The sequence below is a fragment of the Podarcis pityusensis genome (assembly GCF_964106645.2).
Source record: "Podarcis pityusensis genome assembly, chromosome: 1".
Taxonomy (NCBI): Eukaryota; Metazoa; Chordata; class Lepidosauria; order Squamata; family Lacertidae; genus Podarcis; species Podarcis pityusensis.
Window position 1 is genome coordinate 78,673,407 of NC_138028.1, and position 21,899 is coordinate 78,695,305.

Genomic DNA, 21,899 nt, shown 5'->3' on the forward strand with positions numbered 1-21,899 from the left:
AGCCACGCAAGCGGCGGGCCGGAGAAAGCTGCACGATGCCACCTTGCGGCAGTTTTACAACATTCCCGCAGCAGGCCTGGACCAAATTGTGCGCATGCGCCGTGCCTTTCCAGGGCTGTCGGTAGATAGCAAAAGCGTCTGTAAAGGGGTGACGTTGCTTCCAGTACTCGGAATCAGAGCGCATCAGTGATCGCGCGGAACCAGTGTGGTGTAGTGGTTAGAGTGTCGGACCGGGAAAACCACTGGGGGAGATCAGGGTTCAAAGCCCCCCTCGGCCATGAAGCTCACACTGGGTGACCTTGGGCCAATCACAGCCCCGCAGCCTAAGCTACCTCGCAGGGTTGTTGCGGGGATTAAATGAGCAAGGGGAGAACCATGTGCGCCCCCTCGAGAAAGTGGTCGGGTATAAATGCAATAAATACCTAACAGCAGGGGCTTCCAATCCCTTTACTTTCCCGCATACATGTCTTAACCCCCGCTTCTTTTAAAGAAATATACTTGTTCATACACACTAGCCACCCTTGCTGCGTGTCTCTTGCTGATCCTGCCCCCCCCAACACGTGTAGGAAGGAAGGATCGGGGGCATACATCCGTTAGAAAACCAAGCAAGTTTACACGCACAATCCAAGGCGTTTCCTTGCGATTTGGCAATGCGGAAGCGCGCGGAGCCCAAACTCTGGCGGTTGCGCGGATACCAGCAGGCGGAGAGTAGGAAGCATCCGGCTGACGTTTCCCAGCAGCTTCCTTGCCAAGGCAGACCCGCGCAGTAAGTATGGCAGGCCGGGGAAGCTGGGGTTGCTTAAAGGAGCTTTGGGCGGCTGGCTTGGAGAGGGATGCGCGCAGAGAGTCGATCTGAGGGCCAAGGCGGTCATAAAAGGGCGCGATGGCGCTTCTTTGTGCAAAAAAGAAAGTTCGGTTGTTGACCTCAAGCACAGGCCGCCGCTAGAGGAACGCGGATGCTTTCGCGCAGTTTGCTGCTACGCCGTGGTTTAGGGCGCTGCGTCTTTGGGATTTCTCCAACGAGGGATGCAAGCGCTTAGGAGTTTCGGTAGCGAATGCAAGTGGGGCCCGGTTAGCAATCCGCTTGCAGCAGCCGGGGATGGCGCACTATTTTCCAGTGCCAGCTCATGATGAGTCTGGAGAAGTGGATTGGGATGCATGAGTCATTAGAAAGCGAGGACGCCGTTTCCTGCTTCGTGGATTAGCGCTCGGAATAAGTCAGAGAAGGAGAAGCCCCGCCCCCCGCAAGTTCTGTGGGGTGGGGAGCATCTGCTCTGCTTGTAGAACAGTGGTTCTCAACCTTTTTTTTGGCCATGCCCCACCTAAAATCCTGATCCCCCCCCCCCCCGGGCCATATAATTTTTATTATACAAAAAGTGAACTCCGATTCACGTGGAGGAAGCCTAAAAGGCCATTAACTTGGTCTAACACATTCTTGAATTGCCCCTCTTAAAAATCAAATTGCCCCCCCTGTGGGGCGTGTGCCCCATGTTGGGAACCATGGTTGTAAAAGGTCAATCCCCAGCATCTCTAAGTAGGGCTGGGAGAGAACCGTGTTCGAAGCCCGGGAGAGTGGCTTCCAGTCAGTGTGGGCAGTATTGAACAAGATTGACCAATGGTCTGAGTCGGTTAAAGGCAGCTTCCTAATGTTTCTTAAGGGCATCACCTCATACCCAAATAGTGTCTGTCATGATGCAGGACACAGGGAACATTTGCCTGCTTTGTTTATTTAAAAGAGTTGTACCCCACTACTCAACAGATTTGCCAGGACAGTTTTCAAAAGCAATTGCCCCAGTCTAGAAAACAAAGTAAGAGCCAAAGCCCCATTTATTACAAAGGGACTGGATTTATTTGAGTAGAGCCCTGCTGAGCCAACATCCTGTTCCCCACAGTGGCCAACCAGGTGCCTATGGCAAGGATGGAAACTTGGGGCCTGAATGTGGCCCCTAGGCTTCTTCAGATGGCCCTTGGAATTGTTCCCAGGCCACTGCCACTCTTTGACATCTGACAGAAGGGCATTCCATAGAATGGGTGCAGCTACTGAGAAGGTCTTCTGTCTGATTCCCTGTAACTTCACGTCTCACAATGAGGGAACTGCCAGAAGGCCCTCGGAGCTGGACCTCAGTATCCGGGCAGAATGATGAGGGTGGCTCCTACAGCCCAAGACAAAGGAGGAGCAAGATGCAAGCAGAATAACACCCACCCACTCCCTCGCACCAGCCACTCACTGCCACAAATAGCTTCAGGTTGCTCAATAACAGACTTCTTGATGCAAGTTAATTCCATGGGACTTATTCTCACTGTGCATAGGCACAGCCACGCTAAAATCAATATAGCACTGACACACCGAAGCAAGAAGTTTAGTATGTAAAATCAAGTCCTCCAGTTTAGATGGTTTGAATAATCATGCTGTTAAAATCATAAGACTTTTGAATGGGTTGGGATGACCTTATCAGTCAGAGCCTTGTGAGTCTACATACACTGCAGCAAGAAGTTTACCATCAGTGCTATGATGCAATGTCTTTTGTCAAGAAAGTGGCCAAAGTTCATATGTCTCGGTGTTATGTACATAAATATGTTGGTGTTTAAGAGCTGAGGTGCACAGCCTGCATTACTGGAGCCTAACAGGTATCCCACAAACATGGCAGTTTCTCCTCCGCTGGTGAAACATAATCTCCAAATCCCCAGTTATCATTTAAAATGAGCAGGTTTCTAGAATTTGTAGAACCTGAGCTAGGAGGCAAAATGTACAGGCACAATTCTGCTCAGGTGTTTGTTTGTTTTTTGTTGAGAGACTAGGCCACAGGGGCCAGCAAACTCTTTCAGCAGGGGGCCGGTCCACTGCCCCTCAGACCTTTGGGGGGGGGGCGGACTATATTTTTTTGGGGAAAGAACGAATTCCTACACCCCACAAATAACCCAGAGATACATTTTAAATAAAAACACTTTCTACTCATGTAAAAACACGCTGATTCCTGGACTGTCCGCGGGCCGGATTTAGAAGGCGATTGGGCCGAATCCGGCCCATGGGCCTTAGTTTGCTTACCCATGGACTAGGGTGTTCCCCCTTTCAGTGCTTTATTTTGGTTTCCCCACCCCACCCCTAAAAAATCCCATGGACATGCATACTCACAGAACCTTTCTCTTTGTATATTCCTCCCTAACAGACTCTCCCTGTAGCCCCTGAAATTTCTTCCTTTTGCACTAAGAGCTCATCCACACTTATTCTGTTTATTCTGTGCCTAGAAAACACAGGTCTGAGAGGTTTTCCATTTGCCCCATTGCTTCCTCCAGGAAAATCCGCTGCTGTCAATCTATAGAAAAACCGATTGATGTTTGTTCCAATTCAGCAGTAAACAGTGGGGTTTCCCGGAGGAAAGTGGCAGGTCAAGTGGAAGTGTGGAAGAGTCCCAAGTCTAACAACCCCCATTCCTCCATCCCAATGTTCTAGCAGACTCCCGTTTCACACTCCCCAAGGAGGTTGCACAGACAGATTGTTCAACATAATGCAACACTGAATTCCACCCGGTACCTGTTTCAAACTGCAAAGCTGAAGAACAGCCCTTTGCTTCTCCTTAGGTCAGGCAGTTGTAGGAGGAACTAGAACTTGTGAAATCAGAGAATAAAGTAATCTTTGCTGGAGGCATTTACGAAAAGAGGAAACTGGAATTTCCTTCATAGGCAGTTGTCTTTTAAAAGGATGTCAGGAATGAAGGTCACCACACTGTTGAACAGGTATGGACAGGGGAGCAGTCCAAGGCTGTGGGAGGATACACCAGGACAGTATATGGGATTCGTGAATGGCCAGAAACAAATTCAACTGGAGGAACCCTCTGGTAAAAAACTAGGTGCTTCCAAAGGGGGACAAAGTGTAGGGCACTTAATTAACTGAGGATTCCTGAAAGAGGCTTGTATGAAAAGACCTGGCAGCCTTGGGCTAGGTCTGAAATTGATTACATAGGCAGAAGGAGAAGAGAATGGAGAAGACAGATAATTATCAGTGTTCCCTGGCCCACATCAGCTCTGTCTCCATCTTTTTATAGGTTTGTGGACAAACAAGAACAGCTGATTTTTACCTACATGTATGGATGCCCATGGGGACAAGGGGTGGCAGTTGCCAGGGCCATCTCTCCCATTTATCAGTGTGAGGCAGCCACCTCAGGTTCTAGATTTTGAATGTCATAAATGGGTAGCAAATTGTTAGTTATTTAGGTTGTTGTTGTTATATTTTTGTTGCTATGGAAGAGGAGAGATGCTTCTAGGACTTAATGCTTCAGGTATGAACATAACATTATTTGCCTCATAACATGAATTGTGCTTATCTGAGGTACTCCTGGAAATTGTCTTTGGCATTATGCCATATATTGGGTGGGAATCTTTCTTTTCTTTTTTAAAATCACCTATACACACCCTGCTATACCTCTTCTGGGCAAGAGTACACTTCTAGCTATTTTTCATAAATGGTGAACAGCAGCAATGCTCTCTCAGCATAGCAGCGCCTTCCCATTTTGAAAACCTTATTTAGTTATATGTGTTCATTAAAATGTTTTGGCTGCCATGCTCCTCTACTTGCTATTCCTTTGTGGGAGCATCTCCAGGGCACACTTGCAGCCTGATCCTATACATGTTTACTTAGGAGTAAGGCCTGCTTAGTTCAAAGAGGCATCCTTCCAGTGTGTATACCAGGATAAGCTATCAATCACCCCTAGCCAGTTTGAGGAGATGAACAGCATGGCCCCTTCCTCCTCAATGCACAAGGTTATCACTGGACCTATTTTGTACAGATGGGATATATTGCAGTGTTGTCGGTGAAAATTCATGCTTGGAAGTATAAGACAGTGGGCCAAAGTTTGCTTATTGCACACGTTCATCTGTTTGCAGAAAAGCATAAAGACGCACTTTCAAAAGTAACCTGTGGAGAAAATTGTGAAAAGGTCAGCCTTCCAGCATCAGGTTCTTAAAGCCTTGTTTGCTTGGACTTCTTAAAAAATAAATAAAATCTCAGGGTGTGTGTGACAAATTTATAAGTTTTGAATTTTGGCAATTTGGCAACCTGGGATAGGATTCTTGCTTGTTGCTCTGGGAGTTCTCCAGGCAGCCAACAGGCACAGCATCTTCTCCCCGTGTGGCAATGCAGAAGTGGGGGAATCTGCACCTCTTGAATGTCACACTACTGGTCGAAAGCAAGGATGTGACAACCTCATCGAGAGGTAGATTTACAGACTCTGGGCAAGTCAGAGCAAAAGTGCTATCCCAGATCTTCTTAGCAAAGGCGTTCGCACCTCTGGTATTGTAAAAACAAGGAGACTCGTAGAAAACCAGCAGGACTCCCTTCCGCCTGTGGCTGCTGTGATGACTCTTCCAAAGGGGAGACTGATGCGTCACCGCACACCTGGGAAAGCCTCACGTGGCGACCCGGGAGCCGAGCTTGCCCAAACAGAATCGGCTCCATCTTGGTTGCGGGGAAAGCAGAGCCCATCTAATTACTACAGCCGGCACTGTAGGCGAGCGATCCCGCCCAGAAGGAGGCGCGGCTAGGCAGATTAGTTCCAGCGCTTCCCCTTAGGGGTGGGTTGTCCGAGAAGCTATTTATTGCGTTTCGGGCGGCGGCGGCGGCGCTGGCGCTTGGCTTCGGCAAAACTGTATTTGGGTTGGTTCTCCGCGCGGGCCGAAGATCGGGTAAGTAAGCGCAGACCTCGTTCTCTTTTCAAGGTATTGGGGTTGGCCAACAAGTACTGCGTGGTCGGGTGGTTGTTTTTCGTTTTAAACCAGGTGTCATAGGTGCCTGCGATGCGCGCAAATAATAGATTTCTAGTTTAGGCAGCGGGGTTGGAAAGCAAGGCTGGTTTTGAGTTCCTGTTTTTAATTAACCCGCTTCTGACGCGTTTGTGTCGCAAGGAAAGAGGGAGGCACTCCAGCCTCTTCCTTGCTGAGCCGGACACTGCAGAAAGTGGCCGATCGGGGATGGGAAAATGGTTCCTAGCTAGGAATGAGTACTTGCTCTCGGGCTTCAGTGAAATAAACTCAATTCATTGTCATTTGTATGCTGTAATAGCCGCCCTCCCCGATTAAAAAGAGAATGACTTTAATTTCCCCGGAAGTTCTGCCCCTTTACTATGGCAAAAAGTGTGCTGCGGTGGCTCAGTTTCTTAATAATAACAATAATATATATATTGAAAGCTTTGTGGTGGAAGAACTCGCACTGGGTAGGTATATGGAGGATTCCCCCCTCCCATTTGGAAAGGACAGTGGTGGCATTTCAAAGTAGCAACACAGTAAGAAATGGGTGGGTTTTGTTGCTTCCCCGCTCTCATCCCTTGAGAGGATAAATGGCACCAGTGATCTGTGTGTTTTGTGTGTTTGGAAGTTGTCATGGAAACCTTCTGCTGCCAACGTGTGGAGCTGAAGTTGGAGGGTGTCAGATCTTGGTTAGCTGAGCTGGCTGGGGCTGAAGGGAGCTGTATTCCAGCAAGACCCAGAGGCCACCAGGTTAGCAAAGGCTGATCTGAGGGAAGGCAGAGTCTGTCTCTTTCACACAGAGGCCAGACTCCCAGGTCTGTTTAGGGATGCTCCCACTCTGGGTTTTCTGCATAGAGCAGAGGGCTGGGCTCGGTGGCTTTGCAAGGCCCTTGCCTAAGCTCTATGAATCTGGTACTTATACGGTTCCAAAAGAATGTCGGTTTTCTCTGTGAACAGCATTTTATGTTTCATTAGCTAGCTTTGCTCAACTGCTGGCATCAGGCTGTTTTGTGACCTGAGGTTTTGTGCGTTTTGCAGTGCGCTTCAGTTTTGAAAAGCATGTGGTTGGCATTCCCCCGCGTTGCCTATTGTCAGCTGTTGTTCATGCTCTAACACAGGAATCAAACTCGCTGAATTTCCTTTTAATTGTTCATGGCATCTAGATAAAAAAACAACTCACAACTACTAGGCAATTTACAACCAGCCTCCCAATGCTTGCTTTGGTTTCTCTCCCCACCCCGCAAGCTGGAGCTCTTGACTGTTCAGTTGAGAGGCATAAAGTATGAGCCGATTGCTTTCACAAGTAGGTCTGTGGCAACTCTTAATCTCAGGGTCATGGGTTCGAACCCCACACTGGGCAAAAAGATCCCTGCATTGCAGGAGATTGGACTAGATGACCCTCATGGTCCCTTCCAACTCTACAATTCTATGATAAACCTCTATGATCGTATCATATTAGATAGGACCATATAGGCCAGCTCTTTGTTGGTATAAGTTAGAGATGAGGAACCCGTGGCTCCCTGGATGCCAATTCCCATCAGTCCCAGTCAGCATTGCCAGTGGTTAAGGGTGGTAGGAGGTAGCCACCTGGAACAAGTGAAGGACCATCGTTTGTGCCATTGTAAAATAATGGCTGTCAAAAACCAGCAGCTTCCTTTGAGTGAAGCCTATCAACCTGGTACGTTTTTCCTCTTAACGACTGGGAGTTGGCAGGCTTTGCATATGTTGTATTTGCATACATGATGTAAACGGGAAAGGGAATAGAGTTGCAAGGATGGAAAATCCCTAGATGCCCAATTATCCAAAAGGGTGTGTTCAGCTATAAATAGCTGATGTCTAGAAACTAGTGGTTTCTTCCAGCCATCGCAGTAGGGGGTAGAAAAGAGAACAGGCTTCAGGTGTCCTTTCTATTGTGTATTCATTACGATTTGGGCTCATGATGGTATAGGGCTGATGATACATGACCCCACTTTCAATATGGTTTGTGCCTGCTGGGATTTCGGGATAGGCATACTGCTTCATTTCCAGTTGGTGCTTCTTCCTGAAATCCTGCTACTTTCCACACTTAAAATGCTCCATGTGTGAGCGCATGCTTTCACCGTGCTATAGTGCAATAATGTCCCTCCAGAAGGCAATAAAATGGTAACATTGGAGAAGCATTGAATCTGTGCCCCAAGTTCTGGGAATCTGCAGATCTGGTCCTTTTCCTTTTTCTAGTTGGAAGCCACCAGAGCCTTATACTCATTGCCATGTTTTGACAGATGGAACAATAAAGTGCACAAACTGAGGTATAAAGTTACCTGGAGAGAGGCAAAAGTTCAGCTGTGCAAAGTGGGAGGATATGTGGCTCGAAAGCTCAGTCGATAGAGCCCGAGGCTCTTAATCTCAGAGCTGTGGGTTCGAGCCCCATGTTAGGTGGAAGATTCCTGCATTGCAGGGGGTTGGACTAGATGACCCACTTGGTCCCTTGCAACTCTATGAATGGAAGGAACTGTCAATTTCTAGTGACATTTGAATTTGCAAGGTTCTTGCAGGCAGATGGTTTAAGCCGGAAGCATTGTGTGGGCACAGTCGGTGATCTCTAGGGAACACTTCCTTCTTTGATATGCCCAGCAACATGCTGACAATGTGGTCTGTTACTTTAAAGGTGATCAGTAGTAAACTGGTTACTCAAACTTTTCTAGTGGAACTACTTGGAAGTGAATATCATATGGCCAAATACCTCCCCAAGACTTGAGACTCTCTCCGTGCAGTTTATCAGCCTACAAAAAGAATATGCAGTACAGATCGAATATATATATATATATATATATATATATATATAGGATACCGGAATGTTGTGAATGGGCAGGGAAACGCCACCTTCTCCTACTTCCCTCTGCCTTTCTCTTTCTCTCCCGGCCGCCACAGCTGGGAGAGCCTCTCTTGGCGTTCGCCCTCCCAGCTCCTGCCATTCCCTAGCCGAGACCAGAAAGAGAGCGAGGCCTTCGCAGCCTCCCCGAGAGCGCGCTTGAAACTTTCGAGGAAGGGGAAAAGCAAGAAGCGGCGGCGGCGCAGGAGGGACGCTTTGCCTCCTCTCCAGGCGGCGGGCGGCGGGAGCGGCAGGTGCAGGCGAAAGGGCAGCTCCAAGCCACGCCATGGAGGAGCAGAGGGAAGCCTAAGAAAGGGGTCCTCTTCCTCCTGTCGTCGATGGCTGAAGCCTGGAGGCTGGAAGAAGAAGAGGAGGAGCTCAAAGAGCTCGGCAGAAGGCACAGGAGACCCAGCTTGAACCCCGCAACAGATCGTTCTGAAAGAAATAAGCCCGACCACCGCTCTTCTGGCCAAGGCCCCCTGTCATCCATTAAAGCAGCAATCAAGAGAACACTCATGAATAGTGCACATCAAATATGCCCTGTGGAAATATATATATATATATATATATATATATATATATATATATGAATGAGTGGATGTCCTTTGATGGCCAAACCAGGCAGATAATTTGTGAACTATTACTTAGGAGGTCCCGTCCCCCCCGACAGTTTCAGAATCTGTGATCAGGCACAGAAAAAGTGTCATAAGTAGGTAACCCTGTCTCCTTCTGCTATTTCCACTCAAAATCATCCCACGCCCATTTGGGAGAAAGATATAGGCTCCCCACCACATATCTTTCCTAGCTCTTTTTCTATCCAAAGCTGGTGGAAAGTAGGTAATTTGAGTGGACAAATGACAGGGTATGGAAAGGGTTAAGCACCATTAGCTCACCTGTCCTACTTCCCTTCCTGGCTGCAGTATCCAGTGTCTGCTGTGTACTATGAAAAGGGAGGTGAGAGAGAGTTGCACATAGGTGAGTGCTTTGTTAAAACTGTTTAATGTTGCTAGCTTCTGAGGCACAGCAATATTAATACCAGGTGACCTGCTTGACAAGTATTCACAGAGTCTGTTTCTGTGTTGTTTCCAGGAACAGATATTGGGAAGATCCAGTCGTTAGGTTGGGCATTTGGGTTGGGTTTTCTGGAGCTGATGAAACGTGCTTTCTCTGCCAGCTCACTGGTGAATCAGCTTTCAGAAATGTCTCGTAACAGCACTTCAACCCAGAATAATTAAGCTCAGTGATTTTTTTCCTGGAGGTACTGAAAGGTACATAGTACCAGCACCATTCTCCCCCCCCCCCCAAGGCTAAAAGTGTGGCACTTATTGTAACAACTTCATTCTGAGTACCAGCACCCTTTTTCTATAGAAAAAAAGCACTGATTAACCTTATATCAAATTTCACTTGAAATTTCAAAAGGGGGAAAAAACCCAAGGGTACCAAATGCCTGGAGTTCAGGGGAGTGGTTTGTGACGGTATTAAGCTGATTATAAAGTGTACCCCTTGGAGAGATTGATAGAATAGTTACGTATATCACTTTGCAAAGTGATATCACAAATCCTGGCCTAACCTTGGGACCAAACCAAGTGTGATGTGGGAGGTTTATGAGAAGATCTCATGAAGTTTTTTCTTTTTTAAAGCCATCCCTCCCAAGGAATATAGGGAGTCATACATACAGCAGACCAAGATCTTGTGGCCACCAGGTGAGAGAAAGAACATGAAGCAGAGCAACTATCAGGAAAGAAAAGAAGAAAAAACACACTCACCCTGAAAAAAACACTTTCAGAATGAATCAACTGACATCACAGTATGGTTCTCAATACACCTTTTATATCTATTGAGAACTGGAACAGAAGGTGGAATTTTCCATCTTTTGTATTAATTTTATTGCTCATACAGGCAGAGCTACATAAGATGTAGATCATGAATTACCAAATAAATGGCGTATCCTATTTGATCCATCGTGGCTGCTGTGCTGTGTGTGTTAAACCCAGTGCAGTTGCTGGGTCCAGATTAACAGTACAATGGTACCTTGGTTTAAGAACAGCTTATTTTATGAACAACTTGGATTAAGAACGCTGCAAACCCAGAAGTAGGTGTTTTGGTTTGTGAACTTTGCCTTGGAAGTAGAACATGTTCTGCTTCCTGTTGAGTGTGTTCCATTTGTAAATTGAGTCCCCCACTGCTGTGGGAAAGCATGCCTTGGTTTAAGGGCCCTCTCTAAACTCGCATACTCACTACAAATGTAGGCTGTGCAGATCAGGAATGTACCGTAGTCGCCTTCAGAATGGGGCTAAAGTTTACAAATGTTGAAACATTGCCCTTCAGAGGTTCACTTCTAGTAAATGTGGTTAAGACCGGTTGTCGGCAGAGATATGGAAGCGTTGCATGATTCATGTGTGTGCTTTTCGGCTGTTGCATCAGCTCTTGTTAAGAAGGGGGCCTCTTTGGGTTAAGTTGCAAGCGGCCGCAAACAGTACCTTTCAGCAGGAGGCTAGTTCTTGAGCAAGTGGAGTCTTTTGAGAAATTCTTGCTTGCAGCTGAGATAGCTGCAAATGCTGTAGACCAGGGATAGCCAGCAGTGAGGCTGCCAGCTGCTGTTGGGCTGCCAGCACTCATCATTTCTGGTAGCAGAGGCTGGTGGGAGTTGGAGTTCATCAACATGTGGAGGGCATCATAGTGGCTTCTGCTATAGAAAAGCAAACAAAAATGCTGTAGTTTGAATGGGAACAATAGCCTTCCCCTTGACCCTTGTTGTAGGAAAATAACACCTCTCTCTCTCCCCCTTCTCTCCAGCTGTAGCATCAAAAATGGACCTCGACATCCAGTCCAAAGAGCTCAGTGGGTCCAGCTGGAAGGAACTTCTTCCAACCCTGAGCCAGTACAAAACCATCAGGTATGTACAATGTCAGCGAAACCCATGTGTGTTAAGGTGTGCATAAAGTCTCACAACTGCAGGGGCTCCATTCCGATGGAACTTGAGCGGGTGTAATGCTTGCTTGCCCCAAAATACCTAGAGATGCTTCTCACAACCAGATTTCACATTCTCATTTATCAGTTACCAAGTTTTGTTCTTGGTTAACTGCTCATGGTTTGTCTGGGAGAGACAAGCCCAAGTTCACCGTGGCAGTAGCAGCACACAGAGGGGAAGGAGCAAGTCAGATATGATTTTGGCTTGTTCCTGTAAGCCAGTGATGGCCAAACTTGGCCCTCCAGCTTTTATGGGACTACAACTCCCATCACCCCTAGCTAACAGGACCAGGGATGATGGGAATTGTAGTCCCCAAACAGCTGGAGGGCCAAGTGGCCATCACTGCTGTAAGCCATGGTTTGGCATAGTGCTGCATGCGAATGAAAGCAATGTCTAACTTAATTGTTTCTAATCAGCAGTCATTTTTGTCTGCGCTTGTTTCATTTGAAAATCATATTGCTTGTTGAATTATTTTATTGTTGCAGATTTATTTTGTGAGTGCATGGGAGGCTTAAGGGCAGTGCTTTTTTCCGGGGGGCGGGACTCAGAGGTATGCATACCTCTAAACATTTTGTGAATCTTTGTACTTTTGTTCATTTACTATATTTATTTTCCCTGATTTGAACTATAAAATGGTGACTTTCTTGAGTCAAAATGAGTACCTCAAAACATTTTTTTAGAAAAAAAGCACTGCTTATGGATATATGGGGAATCTGCTGTAACAAGGGTTCCAATTTGCTGATAGACAATGTTGGATTTCACCTTTTGCTGTTCAAATATTCTGGAAGTCTTCCAAATCAGGTTGGAAGGGGGGAAAAGAATTCTGTAGAGGAGAAATGTTTCTCTCAGCTGGTTTGTTAGAGCTAACACCCGGCTCCTCTTCCCCTTCATTCTCAGGTTGGATGACTGTAGTCTATCAGCTAGTCATTGTAAAGATCTCTGCGCCTTTCTGAGCACAAAGCAAACATTGACTGAACTCAAATTGAACAACAATGAACTGGGAGATGCTGCTGTAGAGTTGCTGTGCAAAGGATTGCTGAGTCCAAGCTGTAACCTTCAGAAACTATGGTAAATCCCCATCAATCTGTCATGGCTTAAGTTTTGTTAGCCGAAGGTCTCCACAGATGGAAATGTCCACAGCAGGAAGGTTGTCAGTGATAAATTCCCTTCTGGCTAAGAAAGTGGCTCAGAATTCCTTTTGGGGTTAGAGTAAATTATTTTTGCTATTGTTGAACTGTGATCTCTGCTTCTTATATTCTTCCTATCAAGTTACCACTGTATGAGTTTTTCCTGGAGCAGCTGGACTGTGGGACCTCTGCTAACCTATAATCAAACCATTTGCTTAGGCTGGCATACAAGTGGGCGGGGAAATCAATAATAATAATAATAGGGATGTGAGGGCGAACTGTCTGTGACACCTGTCACCCCATTGATCGCCAGGGTTGAATAATAATAATAATTTATTAATTTATTACTTATACCCTGCCCATCTGGCTGGGCCTTCCCAGCCACTCTGAGCGGCTTCCAACAGGAGATTAAAAATACATTAAAATGTATTTTCCCCCAACATTGCCCAGAAGTAGTGGTGCTGTTTTGCATGCTCTAAAAAGACTGCCACACCTTGATTCACCTTCACAGTGAACCAATAGGTTAGATTGCAGAACTTGGGCTCCTATCTGTCTGTCTGTCTACCTACCTATTTGGGGTTAGATGTTGAGTTTTTCTAGCTCTCACACCTTTCAAAGCTCACATGTTATTATTGGCTTCATATGGGACAAGGAAAGGATCTCTGTGACTACTCCTGAATTGGGTGAAGTGGAACTGGGCACCTGGAAATATGAAACTAGTAGCAGATCAAAGAACAACATCTCAAGTGTCAAGGGGGCTTTGTGTTCATTAGCTCATCCTGACAACTGAAACAATGTGTTTTGGTTTTAGCGCCAGCACCCCAGAGAGCAGTCTGGAAAGTGGCTTCTAGTGAAATGTGACTGTTTTTTAAATGGCAATTACGGCCTTCCTGATCATATGGCTTTATGGCTCCATGACTTAAATGGCCCCCGTCAGTCTGGGCTGCACTAGTGCAGTGCAGTCTCTGATATTGTAGGCTGTTTTCTCCTACCACAGTTTGCAGTTATAACACATGGCTTGAATATATAGAAAATATCACTATGGAGGGGATGGTGTCTCTAGTTACATGACTGAGAAGAGGAGTGCAGAGGGTTGGCTCCTCTGTTTTTCCTCTTGAAAACTCTGTTAAGTGTTATGACTTGTTAGGCAGCATTTTTTCTACATACCTGCTGGGCTGGTACTGCTTGAAACACACTGTATAGGGATTCTTTTTCTGCTGTGGGATTCCTTGTGTTGCAGCTAACAAAAGCCAACAAACATTTCTAAGCCAGTCCGTAAACCTGTAAGGCAGGCAAGAATCAAGGGGGGCAGGGGGCCTATAGCACAAAGGAGCTGTGGTGGGAGAAGCTTTGTGCCCTTGAGATAACTCTTAAGGGACATACATGGCCTTTGCCTACTCAAAAGACAGCAGCATTAATATTTGGTTCCCCATGGGCATCAGTATCATCTGCAGAGAATTTATAGATGTAAGCTTAGGATATAGTCTTATGCAAACACAGAATTGTACAGTATATTTCAAATAATATTTCAATTATCTAGGCGTCAAGGTAAAACAATAAATGAGGAGTTTTAGGGAGGCTAGCTTAACTCTGCCTTGTTCTTCCAGGCTGCAGAACTGCAACCTCACCAAAGGCTGCTGCGAGAGTCTCCGTTCTGTGCTCAGCAGCAAGCCATCCCTGACTGAGCTTCACCTGGGAGACAACAGTTTGGGCACAGCAGGAGTTAAGATCTTGTGCCAGGGACTTCTGGATCCCAACTGCCATCTGGAGAAGCTTCAGTAAGTGACTACTAGATTTGTTAGCAAAGATCTCTTGGCTGAGAAGATTTCTCAAGTTAGAAAGCATCTCTTTTCGAACTCAGATGCATCTTGCCATGGTCGTGAGTTACTCTCAAGGAGTTGGATGAAAATAGCTGAGGCTGATGGTGAACAATTCCTCCCCACCCCCCAATTGCTTGTAAAAAGTTATACAAAGTGTGTTTTGTACAGTGTCTTTTCTCAGATTTACACACACTTTCCGATAACAATATCCAAGAGAGATTGAGAGATCAGAGCTGGTACGGGTGGAAATATTTACTATTAATAATAATTAATATACCGCTTAATGCCAAAATAAGCTTCTTAAGAAACAGGTGTACAAACTAACAACACAAACATTAAAGTATAAACTATGCATTAAAACAATTCCATGAACAATCATTGTGTCTAGATCAGCTTTCCCCAACCTGGGAGTCTCCAGTTGTTTTTTGGACTACAGGTCCCATCATGCCTGGTTATTGACCATACTGGGTGGGAATGATGGACAACGGAGCTCCCCCAAACCTCTGGAGGCACCAGGTTGTGGAGGGCTGGTCCAGATGTGTGTTCAGAAGGAGGAAGCTTTGTGCTTGAAAATGCCAGACTGTTTGAGCCTCCTTCTTATCTATTGGGGGGGTGTCTTTCTGTTCTTCTCCTATAGGCTGGAGTACTGTGAGCTCTCAGCAGAGAACGTGGAGGCTCTCAGCTCTGCCCTGCGCACCAAGCCATCCCTGAAGGAACTCAACCTGAGCAACAACAAACTAGGGGATGCCGCAGTGAAGCAGCTTTGCCAGGGTGTGCTGGACGACAACTGTAACCTGCAATCACTGCAGTAAGGCCTCTATTTCCAACCCCTGGCTCTCTCCCCAGGCTCAGCCCCTCTTGCTTAGGCTGTGTTGGGTTTGGAACTTAACAGGTTAAGTTGTTCAACAGGCTGCACCCGCTTCACTGCACCTGCCACACATCCTTCACCATTAGCCATGGTCTCTTCTGCAACTTTCATGGCTGCTCTGGAAGCGCTCACCTCTTTGGTTCTGTCAGTGCTTCCTGCATTTTTGCCGGTGATCAGAACTGCTTGGGCAGTTACGCAAACTCCTCGTGGCTCTCACGAGCCTTCAGAGTGAGGGGCACCGTTAAGAAGAAAAGTCTGGTTATCTGCCGAGTGAAGGAAGCTTCAATGGGAGCTCCCCCCTCAATGCATGTGGAGGGCTTTGATGCAACAAATTGCAGAAGGAGCAGCTCTCTGTAACTGCTCAGCTGGTTCCTGGGTAACTTGGGGGGAGAAATTGGTTTGGGTGGGGTGTAACAATGGCTACTTGCTGCAACCTCTGTAATTGTGGCCCTTAAAGCAGAAGTCTTGGCAGTGTGTGTGACATGTTACAGTTGTACCTTGGTTTTCGAACAGCTTAGTTCACGAACAACTTGGAACTTGAACGCCGCAAACCTGGAAGTAGGTGTTCCAGTTTGCCCTGGAAGCCGAACGTCCAGCGCGGCTTCCACAGCTTCTGATTGGCTGCAGGACACTCCTGCAACTAGCTGGAAGCCGTCTCTTGGTTTCTGAATGTTTCAGAAGTCAAACGGACTTCTGGAACGCATTCTGTTCGAAAGCCAAGATACGACTGTATATGCAATTTTACAGTGCATTGGAATCTTCCTTTAAGATTAATGTGATGCCACTTCTAAATAAAACCAATTGAAGGTTTTCTTTTCTCCTAAAACCATCTTATGGCATAGAAACACACACTTCATATTCCACTGCATTTCTTGATGCACAATCATTTCGATAAGGTTTTTTTTGGGGGGGGGGGGAGTTTGCAGTGCTCAATAAGCCTCTAAGGCGTTTCACTACTGGCCAATAAAACTGCAGTTTTGGCAAAATTGAAATAATGTGTGTGTCTGCTAGTGTGCGGCAGCAGCTGTGGGCAGGGTTGCTGAACGGAACGTAATTTGTGCTTTGGCTTCTTGCTTTCCTGCAGACTGGAGAGCTGTGACATCACACCTGCCAGCTGTCGGGACCTCAGCGCTGTGCTAAGTTCAAAGCCATCCTTGACTGAGCTCTGCATAGGCGAGAACAAGATTGGTAACGCAGGTGTATCCCTCTTGTGCCAGGGGGCCTTGAATCCCAACTGCAAAATACGCAAGCTGTGGTAAGTGGCTTTATCTAGAGCAGGTGTAGCTTGTCAACTAGGCTGTCACAAGAGCAGACTATTTTCTAAAAATATATATATAATCTTTCTTGGTTTTCGAATAGTGTCACTGTGGTTGCAGTATTTTGGTATCCCTATGTGATTGTTAATGTGTCTTTTTACTATGCACCTTTTAAAGAATTCCTGTCCCACTTAAATAATTTCTGTGTAATTCAAATATTTTCCATGTACCTTTTTGATAATATCTTTATAAGCCCCTTGTAATTTTTTTACCTCCTTTTCTACTTTTTTCTAAATGTGTACCTTTTTGTAATGCAATATATAGTGGGTTGTGCTGGTGGATACTGAATTGTGTGTTGTAGGAGCCAGATCTGATTAACTACATGCCTGATCCTGAAAGCTGCTCATGCAGAATTCAGTCTCATAAACTTCATTCCTGCAAGCCTGTACATTTCCCAGCCCTGGAAAACATGCTTTTTAAAACTCTTGCAGTGCCAATGGGAATCAATGGTAAAAGCTCTGTCCTCCGTAAATCATTTTTTTCACCAATGTGCATTCCTAGGACTCCAAGTAAATGTTTGCCAAACAAGTTTTGCAGATGGAACTCTAAATGTTTCATATCCGGTGTTGCTCTTCTTGCTAGTGCAATAGACTTCTGCTTGTGCAACAGAAGTTACCTCCTCTGCAGCCTTCTGCAAATGCTCAAAATCTGTTCTAGAGGGTTGGAGGACAGGCATGACCTGTTGCATCAGTAGAACTCTGCATGTGCAGCACTGGCTGCTTCTTTCACTGGTGAATTTTCCAGGGGAGAAAATGTGGAGGTTTATGTGAATAAGGGTCATATATCCAAATTGCATGCACACTTATTGACAAAATCAAGGGCAGGGAGCCTGTGGCTTTCCAATATTGTTGGACCACATCCCTGACCAGTGACCATCCTGGCTGGGACTGATGGCCATTGAATTCCAACAGTAGCTGGACTACAGGTTAGCCATCCCTGCCCTAAGGAGTTATTGGACCTTTCAGGCTTAGACACATTGGTAAATGCACTTCGCTTCTAGTAGGTGTCTGTTTGGCTGACATGGGGTTTACATTGTAGGCCGCACACGCATTTGGTTGGAGATGTCTGTTGCTCCTGCTTAATGCAGGAGGGAAACTTTGTGTATGAGGATTTGTCTTAATATAGCAAACGGTCTCGCTCATGTGGACTCCAGGGGTTCCAAACGGCACACACAGCTTGAAGTTTCTATAACACACTCTTCAGATCTTGCCAGTGACTAAAGACAGTGACTTGATTATTATTTCAGGTTATGGGAATGCAATATCTCAGCGCCTGGCTGCAAGGACCTCTCCAATGTCATTGGTACCAAAGAGACTCTCAAGGAGATGAGCCTGATTGGAAATGATCTAAAAGATGCAGGGATGGAGTTCTTATGCCAAGGACTGAAGGACCCAAAATCTAAACTTGAGTCATTGTGGTAAGGAGCTGGAGGCTTATTTTTCTGTTGTGGCTTTTTTTGCAGGTGTAACAAGGAAGTCATGAGTAAACAGGGTGGGTCTGTGACTATTAAGGATATTTATCAAGAGGCTCAGTCCGGCTCCAAGGACGTTCAGCATGACACAGTATTCCAGCTTCTGATCATAAGGATCCCTTTATGCAGCTTTTGTCCACCAAGTCAAGTTGCAGTGAGCAATAGCAGCTGTCTTTCATGAGAAAATCAACAGACCAAAACCAGATAGAGAAGGGGGAGGGGGAACCCGTAAAATATTAAACTACTCCTACTAAGGGGGTGAGTGCAGCAACAACACTCTTCAAATAAGTCTATGAGTCAGGTGTTTCAAGTTGACCAAAGCTTGTTTGAGTTCTCCTGCAAGGTCAGCCAAGGCAAGGAAAGTGCCCAGGTCATCAGGGCTGCTAGGAAATGGCTGAGCAGATGGATTGGATAGCCTTTTGCCTGCTCCTAGACTCCTCATCACTGGTCAGCAGTCTGGCAGGACAGCATCTCCTACACCACACAGTCTATGGCCTCGGCCAGCCTACTCTCATTTCTGGCCCTCCCTTTCTTGGATTTGCAACTCCCACCAGCCCCAGCCAGCAGGACCCAAAGGTCAGGATGATGGGAGTTGTAGTCTGAAACAGCGGGATGTCAGGTGTGAGAAGGCTTAACTTGGGCCGTACGGGTATAAAAAGTGAATGATACATATGAAAAGTTGGGCTATTCCTAAGAGGAGAAGAAAGTGATTTGTCATCTAGGCCCATGTGGGAGCAATTGAGTGGGGCAAAGGTTGCTGACCCTTCAGCCTTTGATCAGTTCAAAATATAGCCCCTGCTGAAAAACCACCATGGAGAACTGATGCATGAGTTTTTAAATATATATAAATATTTTTAAATATTTTTATTAAAAGTTGGTAACCTCAAGACTTTATTATTGCAATGCTGTCTATATGGGGCTGCCCTTGTGCCTTGTCTTTTAGATCCAAGCCTGTCTGATATAATTCCCAGCTGATTTAGCATAGTGTCCCTTCAGAGGGAGCCATAAGTCAAGGGTGGCCCTGTTGAAGAATCTGCTCCATTACCAGAGGAGAAGGAACTAAATAATTCCATTCTAAACTTGTCAGCCCATCCTCCTGCCTTCTTCAGGCAGTCTATTAATTTCTCTGCTGGAGCGATTTGCCTGATATTGATCTACTATCTGTTTATGGTTACAAGTTGTCTAACAGACACCATTTAAAGAAGTTATAATGGATGTGTATTGAGTCTGTTTCTGATATTGTTTTGGTCAGATATGATTGACTCCACAGAAAGGAAAAGTAACCTTAGATGGCCTATTGCACTGCAGAGTTGTCAGGCTTGTCAGAGATATTCTTATTTGTCTACCATAGGCTAAGAGAATGTGGTTTGACTTCAGCCTGTTGCAAGAGCCTTGGCTCTGCTCTCAGCATGAACGGGACTTTGAAAGAGCTGCATATCGGTGGAAATAATCTGTGTGATGCAGGGGTGACTGATCTCTGTGAAGGAGTTCTGAGCCCCAGCTGTAACCTGCAATCCCTCTGGTAAGTCACCTTAGACATTTGTTGCTCTCTTGAAAACAGTGTGTTAAGGTTTGTCTAAAACATTATTGAGCTTAGAACTCTTGTGTTAGTGCTGTAAATACGGAGGGGAGGGGGCTGCCCTGTTTGGCATTCTGGTGCCTCTTTGTTTTGCCTTAAGGCAAGCTTCTTCAACCTCAGCCCTCCAGATGTTTTTTGGCCTACAACTCCCATGATCCCTAGCTAGGAAGACCAATGGTCAGGGATGATGGGAGTTGTAGTCTCAAAACATCTGGAGGACCGAGGTTGAGGAAGCCTGCCTTAAGGCTTGGCAGCAGATCTCTTCCATGGCTATGTTTCATCTATGGTGACAGCTTACCATACTTGAAAAGAAGGGCATGTGATGTGAAATACCCAATTACAAGTTTTACAATTAATAAAAATAAATTTGCCAGTTTGGAGCATGTTTTAATGCTGGAACACTTGAGTAAACTAAAGGGCGAACTACGTTTTTCCTAGGCCGAGACTTGTTCCTCTTCACATTAGCTGAATGCTTGCTTGAAAGGCAGCAGTGTGAAATTTGTTTGTGGGTTCAGCAGAGGAGACATCTTCAGGGATATTCCTCCCTTGTGGATATGTCTGGTGCTTATTCTGCCCTTCTTCTTAGGCTGGGACAATCAGAACTCACAGAGGTTTGCTGCGATAAGCTTGCCGAAGTCATCGTTGGAAAACCCTGCCTACAAGAACTGGATGTAAGCTACAGCCATATAGGAGATGAGGGTGTGCGTAAGCTCTGCGAAGCAGTGAGAAGTCCCAACTGTAACCTGAAGTACCTGATGTAAGTGACTCTTTCGTGCTGTAATAGGCTTAGGGAATGAGGTTGGGGAAGGCGTCTCAAAGATGTGGGTCTGATGACGAAGTCCATAAGTGCACCCCAATTAAAATGGCATCTGAACCCCTAAGAGCAGATAGAATGAAACCTGCATAATGACCCATTTTCAGTCGATTCCTCCGACATCCATAACTACAACCCCTTACACTGGCTGCGCTGTCTGGGACTAATGGGAGATGGAGCAGTTCAGCAACACCTGGAAGCACACAGGTTCTGTACACCTGAACGAAAATATGGATCCTAGACTTCCTTCTTTGGAAACATGGGTCTGTTCATCAGGAACAGCCTCTGTCTAGTTTTAATATTGAAGGAAGTTTTACTTCCATTGGTGGCAGGCGTAGTAGCCAGACTGCTTGTCTCTGTACAAATGGAAGTTAACAATCGGAAGCCCTTTCACTTTGGGGAAATAGAGTGTTGTGTGCGCTGCTTCTTTCTTACAGATAAGGGAGGTTACCTGCTTTGCATGACTTCTCAGTACCATTAATGTCTGAACTCTCTTGCAGTTTGTACGACACTTACTGGACTGCTGACGTGGATAATGAGCTGAAGGCCCTGGAAGAATCAAAGCCTGGATTTAAAGTTGTTACATGAGTGGTGCAACATTGCTGTGGCCACTTCGACTGCCTTTTCTTCTGTTGGGATTCTTTTTGTATACCAAGTCACCAGACCATATGATGATGGACTTTTATGATTCCAGATTTCATGGAGCTGTGATATGCCTAGAAACCACATTCAAAGCTAGGAATGTGTTGGTACCTCAGTGGTGAGGCAGCATATGGGGAAAGTTCTGGAATTATCTGTTGAGTCCAGAATGCATATGCTGGTGGGTTTTCTGCCTCTTGGGAAATACTAAGATCAGCACAAAGTAGAATACGTCTCCTGCCAGCTGCCATAAAGCAATAATGGTTACTTGCAGATGACTTGAAACTCTTCCCTTGGGAAGAACTATATTGGAGACTTTTAGAAAAATTGGGGAATAATGCCCATTTTTTAATTGCCAAAAATTAGGATGCAACATTGCCCCTCCCCTTAAGTATCTCTGATATTAATATTTTCTGCTGAGAATGCAAGGAGTGAACTTTTTGTATCTTGATCAACAAATCTAGCCCTGTAGGAATATAAAATAAAGTTTGATTGCAAAGAGACTATCTTTCTGATTTTATGGTTTTGGTTTTGGTTTATGGCCTTATGGTTTTGATGGTGAAGAACACCACATCTTGGTCCCTTTGGATATTCAGAAGCTCAGACCTGAAGTACCATTTCATGAGTGTCTTAAAGCCCATATACACAGCCAAGTGAAAAAGAAAATATTACCTATACAGTATGGCTCTGTGCAACACCAGTGG

At 45.8% G+C, this 21,899-nt stretch overlaps 1 protein-coding gene across 2 annotated transcripts; it reads left to right on the forward strand.

Moving 5' to 3' along the window:
• The first annotated feature begins 625 nt into the window (after positions 1-625).
• On the forward strand, positions 626-21,698 carry RNH1 (ribonuclease/angiogenin inhibitor 1). Of its 2 annotated transcripts, none has more exons than XM_080974684.1 (10): positions 626-766; positions 11,387-11,486; positions 12,459-12,629; positions 14,296-14,466; positions 15,146-15,316; positions 16,461-16,631; positions 17,939-18,109; positions 19,515-19,685; positions 20,329-20,499; positions 21,057-21,698. In XM_080974684.1, exons 2-10 carry the CDS (start codon positions 11,401-11,403, stop codon positions 21,142-21,144), a joined length of 1,371 nt encoding a protein of 456 aa, XP_080830810.1. In that variant the 5' UTR covers positions 626-766; positions 11,387-11,400; the 3' UTR covers positions 21,145-21,698. The 2 variants fall into 2 exon arrangements, with proteins under 2 accessions (XP_080830810.1, XP_080830809.1); XM_080974683.1 differs by lacking the exon at positions 626-766 and adding an exon at positions 5,543-5,679.
• Positions 21,699-21,899: the final 201 nt, after the last annotated feature.

Bases quoted from the DNA above. Each gene is read 5' to 3' on its own strand.
- RNH1 (XM_080974684.1), top strand. From the start codon at position 11,401: ATGGACCTCGACATCCAGTCCAAAGAGCTCAGTGGGTCCAGCTGGAAG. The intron at 14,467-15,145 runs GTAAGTGACTAC...CTTCTCCTATAG, and splicing joins TGCCATCTGGAGAAGCTTCA to GCTGGAGTACTGTGAGCTCT. The intron at 19,686-20,328 runs GTAAGTCACCTT...CCTTCTTCTTAG, and splicing joins TGTAACCTGCAATCCCTCTG to GCTGGGACAATCAGAACTCA.